The 6,448-nt window shown below is 41.2% G+C and overlaps 1 protein-coding gene across 1 annotated transcript in view; it reads left to right on the top strand.

Moving 5' to 3' along the window:
* The window catches only part of SLC5A10 (solute carrier family 5 member 10), a 182,307-nt gene that overhangs the window by 3,374 nt on the left and 172,485 nt on the right, over positions 1 to 6,448 (top strand). Inside the window, exons 2-4 of the mRNA XM_069085195.1 lie at positions 3,318 to 3,389; positions 5,110 to 5,214; positions 6,023 to 6,082. Of these exons, the coding sequence (XP_068941296.1) occupies positions 3,318 to 3,389; positions 5,110 to 5,214; positions 6,023 to 6,082 (237 nt within the window). The remainder of the gene's footprint in view (positions 1 to 3,317; positions 3,390 to 5,109; positions 5,215 to 6,022; positions 6,083 to 6,448) is intronic.

The raw sequence follows: 6,448 nt of genomic DNA on the forward strand, positions 1-6,448 counted from the left end.
GAGAGAGAGAGAGAGAAAGCAATTTTAACAAAAACCTTTTTTTTTTTTTAATCTGAACTATCTGTAGTTCAGTATTGGAATTTGGCTTCTGGACAGTGCTATCCCTGTGCTTCCTCATACCTTCATATAATCTAATTTTTTTTTGCCTTTTTTCTTTTTGGAGGGCATTTGGGGTTAAGTGACTTGCCCAAGGTCACACGGCTAGTGTTTGTGTTAAGTGTCTGAGGTGGAATTTGAACTCAGGTCCTCCTGACTCCAGGGCCAGTGCTCTATTCACTGCACCACCTAGTTATCCCATATAATCTAATTTTTAAAAAATCAAACTTTTCTATTAGATTCTAAAAATTAAAGGTCTTAAATAGTGATGGGTACAATTTAGAGTTTTGTTCATGAGATAGTAACATTTTATAGAAATAAGAAATGCATTCATAAACAGATAAAAGAATTAACCATTGTATTTTTGGTGAGTGTGAGGGTCAACTAGGAGTCCAGAGTCCTAAGGCCTCCTTCACTGTCTTTACACACACACACACACACACACACACACCTCCCTCCCTCCCTGTCCCCACTCCCCACCTGCCCAGTTACTGAGGCAGCCTGGGATCAAAATAATCTAAAAAGAAAAAGAAATCTAAAGCATTTTTAATGAAAACTTTTAAAAAATGGTTCACTTTGTAATGATGATATTGGAATTTGGCCACTATATTTTACTGTCTCTGGTCTCCCTCCTCTCTTTCTTGATTCATTCCCCACACCTTAGTAATCCCTTATGATTATGAAGAGTTTATGAAGAATAAACTCTTTCTCTGATGGAATTAAAGAAAGAGGATTAAATTTGAGAGGACTCCATTTGAACCCCAGAATCTCCAATTCTGAGGGATTTGACTTCAGAGGGCATTGAGACTGACCCATACCTGCACAAGGAGCCTCTCTACAGCAACTGTTGCTTGAAGACCTCCAGCAAAGGGAGATCCAACTAAATTCTCTTCTTTACCCCATGTCTACATGTGTACTATCTGTAATCATGGCTTCAGAGATGGGTTTATCTGGCTTACCACACCGATTATCAAAGCACTGGGAAAATATGAGCTATAGTTTCTTCCCTCACAAACTTTAGGGTTTTCCCCTTCATGCTTATACTTAAATCTTAGACCACTCACAACAGATTCACATCACCTTGGTCAAGTAGTCAATATAATTCTCTCTTTGGGGGAAAAGGTTTATTGGTCGAGCAGTAAATGAACACAAAGGCCCCAGAGTCTCTCCTGTTTGCAAATCTGTATTTGTTGTTTAATTTACTATTGGAAAATAAGGATTTCTCATTTGGAAACCATATGGGTCCTGAGCTTTAGCTGGAAAAAGCAACCGGAAATGTCTTCACAGGACCTCCTGGATCAGGCTGTTCTTTAGAGCTCCCTCTACTGATATTATACACTAGCAATTTTTTTTTTCTTTTTGATCTAAACATGATTTCATCTATGTGGTAAGGAATTCCTCCCTTGCTGCAGATCAGTTCCTTTTCTGTAATATATGGTTTAGAGAGTTCCCTGTGCCTCTGAAAATTAAATGACTAGCCCACGGTTACACCAACAAGAAGTTTTCAAAGGTAGGACTTGAACCTAGGTTTTTCTGACTCCAAGATTGGTCCCTCATCTGCCACTGCTTTCTGCATCTCTAGTAAGTAATAATCACAAACAATACTACTTGTCCCTCACATTTGTGTCTTATAGTTTTAATAATAATAGTAATTAGAATTTACATTGTCCTTTAAAGTTTGCAAAACACTTCACATGCATTATCTCACTTAGTCCTCACAGCGATCCTGTGAGGTAGATACTACCATTATCCTCATTTTACGGAGGAGGAAACGAAGGCTGAGGAAGGTTGAATGAATCACTTAAGGTTGCACAGCTAGTAAGTGTCTGAGGTAGAATTTGAACTGTTTCTGACTCCAGTTCTAGCAACATGCCTTTTAAAAATGATCTCCTCCCTATTATCTCATTTATCTTATTCTACCCTGTATCTTATGTTGGTGCTCTGAGGTATGTAGGGAAAGTATCATTATCTGTTTTCCAGATGAGGATTAAAGTTCTTCTGTTGTCTCATGATGGCATAGAAGAAATCTTGGGTTGTGACAATAATAATTAACATTTATATAAAACTTTAAGGTTCAAAAAGTGCTTTATACACATTAGTTCTCTTTTTGAGTCTCACAATAGCCCTATGAGGTGGGTTATAGGTATCATGATCCCCATTTTACAGGTGAGGAAATTGAGACTCCAAATAGGAAGTGTCAGAGTCAGGATTTGAACTCAAATCTTCCCTAATTTTTACCCGCTATATCATGCAGAGTACAAACTCTGGTAGCTTCTACCTACCAAGCTGGAAGAGTTAGCCTAGAAAGGTATGAACTCAGAAATGAACTGATGAACTGTATTTTTTAATACATGTCTTCAAGAATCAGTTTAACTAAGGTCAAAGAGGCTCATTCCAAGTTGGTCAGTGGGTATTGCATTTTTTTAGCTAGAGTAATTAATGAAGACCATCCACTAAATTGTAGAGGGGTTGTGATCTGTATTTGTGAAAGCAGGATCATAAAAAATATTTTATGACTGACATACCCTATGCCCTCTCTTTTACCTGGTCAAATTCTACCTGTCCTTCATGTCTTACATTCTTCTATGACCCTTAGTGATACTTTTTTCCTCTGAAATCCTTTAGCATTTCTAGTCTGTACTATAAATTTAATGTTTTATGCTGCCCAACATCATCCTCCTTTTATTTCCAGTGTGCCAGAAAAGTCTGAGACCATTCTATGCAGGCCTCTACCTCTCGTAATGTCAACATCACTGAGCAGCTGAAGTTCCCTTGGCGGTCTCTTTCATTACTCTGTGATGACGATGATGATGAGCCTTCACCTTTTGGGGGCACTTTTGCTTTCCAATGTATATTTGAGTTATCACTGGACCCTCTATCTGAGATACCTGTGGACTCTCACGATGATCCTATGAAGGAGGCAAGCCACAGGCATCATTATCCTAAATTATAGAAGAGGAAACTGAGGTCCAGAGAGAGCCCTTGGTGTGACCACACAGTAGCTGGTTAGTAACAGACGAGGGATGAGAACTCTTGTTTGTGTCTTTTCTATTGTAGATGTCCACTTCCCTGGTATGGCAGTAACTCTGGTCACCCCATAATCCCCTTTGAGTAGGTCTGGACACAATTCTCCAAATTGTGAGAAACCACAGTTGTTGATCTCCCTGATCCCAGGGAGAGAGTAGATATCCTCACCTCTGGATCTTTCTCTCTCTTTTCAGTCTGCATGCAGAGTCAACAGAAACACATTGAGTGGGTACTTCCTTGCAGGAAGGGACATGGCATGGTGGCCAGTAAGTATCTTCTGAACTTGCCTTCTCTCCTTCTAGCCCTGCCTTCCCTTCTCTGTCACTCCTCAATTCTTTTCAGATTCTATCATCTTTTCCCTACTCTCAGTCTTTTCATCTTTTCTCAACGCCCTCTCCCCAATATTCTGCCATTACTTCTATGTCCTCTTGAATCCCACCCAGAGCTCAACCCTAAACCCAATCTCACTTTCTTCCTACTTCACATTTCCTCACACTTTCCCTAATCCTTTCTGGTACCTATCTCAGGTTCCTTAATAATTGTGAGGAAAACCCTGGAGGGGTTTGGAGGCTATGAGAGGGGGTGACAGATCCTTCCTTCCCTTAGGAATGGGAACTAGGTCTATGGTAGAGACCGAGGACTAAGGATGTGGGGGAAGCTAGAGGCTCTAAGGTGAAATTTGGGTAGTTTCCATGGGGTTGTGAAAAATTTGGCAACAGTAAAAGGTTTCTGAATGTACAACAACCAAAAAATAATTAAAAATCAAATGTGTAATGAATCCAAGGTGTTTCTGGCAGTGCTTGCCCAGCAGCATTGAGCAAATTCATTGTATCCTTGGTTCTGAACACAAAGCATGTGCACTTTGCACCGAGCATGCCCTCAGGCCATGCAACACCAAGGCATGCTGCCTAAAATTCTAAAAGGGGTCAGAAGCAGAAAAAATGTAGGAAGCCCTGTCCCAGATGACCTCTCCTGGGGATTCATTCAGGGAGGGAAAGGAATTGAACTGTGGGAGTAGGAAGACAGCATTTGGTGCCAATAACTTCACCCTCTATCCCCCTTTGAAGTTACTTTTGGGCAGTAGTATTTTTAAAAAAGGAGAGCTCAGTGCCCTGAGCTGCTGCCCTACTGTTCCCAAAACTATCCTTAAAATGTGACTATGAAAATGAATATATGCATATGTATGTATACACACATATATGTACGTACATACACACCCATATATAGACAATTTGATAGACAGATAGACAATATATTTATTATATAATATGTAGACAATAGGGAGAGCAGGGCAGTCAGGTAAGATGTGTTTGTGGCAGACCAGTGCAGACTTGGGGCTCTCCTGCATTAGGATTGCGTCTCTGGGGAAGTCTGGTGTGCTGGGTTGAGCTGCAAGCTGCCTAATCCCTTGGACACTGTTGGATGATGATAGCTCTGGGTCATAGAGTCAGCAATAGCTGCATCCTTCATAAAGCCTTCTAAGCTCTCTGGCCTTTAAGGCTTTCCTGTGTCAGAGGTCATGCACTCCTGACTATCAAGTCATGGGACTGACATATGGGTATGGCAATGATGCATTCTGAATTTTCTGGGACAATTTTTACTTCAAGGGGGAAAAAGGTTTTGTAAAAGGATTATCTTTTGTCAGAGCATGCATCTGAAGATCAAGATAATATGATCACGATATGGAGGGGGTCACTTTTCAGAACCAATGTTAGCTGGTCAAACTTGCTGGATGAAGATCCAGCCAAGAAGACTGAGGAGTAATTAGATAGGTAGGAAGGAGGAGAACCAGGAGAGAGCAGTGTCCCCAAACACTACTGTGTCTGAATCTATGTTCCTACCTTAGAAAGTCATGGGGATATATCTTCTGGCATAACTCTGGCTTCTGTTTCCCATCTGGTTGCTTGATGAACCCGGGAGTGCAGTAGAAGATGGGATTGGGCAGCATAGAGGAAACTGCTTGCTCAGGTCTGTTCTGTTCTGCAGATTGGAGCCTCTCTCTTTGCCAGCAGTGAAGGATCTGGGCTCTTCATCGGACTGGCCGGTTCGGGTGCAGCAGGAGGTCTGGCTGTAGCTGGCTTTGAGTGGAATGTAAGTGCGATAGTCTGTCCATCTCATGGGGCCACAACTCTCAAGAGTAGGGATGGGTAGGCATCCCTGGGAAGTGTTAGAGAATAATGGGGAGATTTTTAGGATATTTCCAGCATTCACCTATTGAGGGATGAGGTGAGACAACTGGCAGCTTCTCTTATTCATGCCTGTCGAGTATGGAACTCTCCAGTTAGAACCTGATACAATCCTTAGGAGTGACTGTTCATCCCTTAAAACAATTTAAACCCTAACAACACAGTGTGTGGGATGAGGTTTATTTGATTTTATTTTTCCTTGCTTAAGGTAGTATGGTCTAATTGAAAGAGAACTGACTCTGGATTAAGGGGGCCTAGATTCAAATTCCACCACTGCTGCTTACTGTCTGTATGACCCTGGGCAAATTATTTATTCTCCCTCAGCCTCAATTTCCTAAACTGTAAAATGATGGTAATTGGGCTACATGGCTTCTGAGATCCTTTAAGGGGGCAATAATCCTACTTTAATTACATTCACTAGTTCAGGGGAAAGGTCAGCACCCTGAACATGGAGAAAAGACAAACAGAGAAAATACAAGCAGAGAAATTAGTGTAGAACCTCAAAATTGGAAGAGACTCTCAGAGATCATCCAATTGAAATAAGCCCCCAGGAGGGAAGTGAAGTCCAGAGTAAATTGACTCAGCTAAGTAGCCAGGAAGTGAGTGACTGAGCAGTGCTAGGGCCCAGGTCTCCCACGTCTCACTTCTCATTCTTTCCACTGCATTATACCATGGAGGGAGCAAGCACTTACACCATCTTTGTCACTTTTTAGGCGACATACGTGTTGCTGGCACTGGCATGGATATTTGTGCCCATCTACATCTCCTCAGAGGTGAGTCTCCATCCCAGATGGCCAATGATGCATGGTGGTTTGAACCTTGGGCATTAGGGAAGTGATGATGGAAGGGGGCTGAGGAGGTCAGTGTGGTTTTCATGAAACAAAGAGATATATGATTTCATGGCTATGAGCAGCAGCACCACATGTAGTCAGGCACCAGTTCAGTCCATGATTTCCAGACTTCTTTCCAGGTTGGATCTGCTCATTTAAAATACATACATACATACATATATATACACACATACATATATATCTATAGATATCTATATCTATCCATCTATCTACATATACATATCTATCTATCTATCTATCTATCTATCTATCTATCTATCTATCTATCTATCTATCTATCTATCTATC

Source organism: Petaurus breviceps, unplaced genomic scaffold (genome assembly GCF_028583685.1).
Source record: "Petaurus breviceps papuanus isolate PSGF00001 unplaced genomic scaffold, PetGlider_PUasm1.0 175, whole genome shotgun sequence".
Classification (NCBI taxonomy): domain Eukaryota; kingdom Metazoa; phylum Chordata; class Mammalia; order Diprotodontia; family Petauridae; genus Petaurus; species Petaurus breviceps.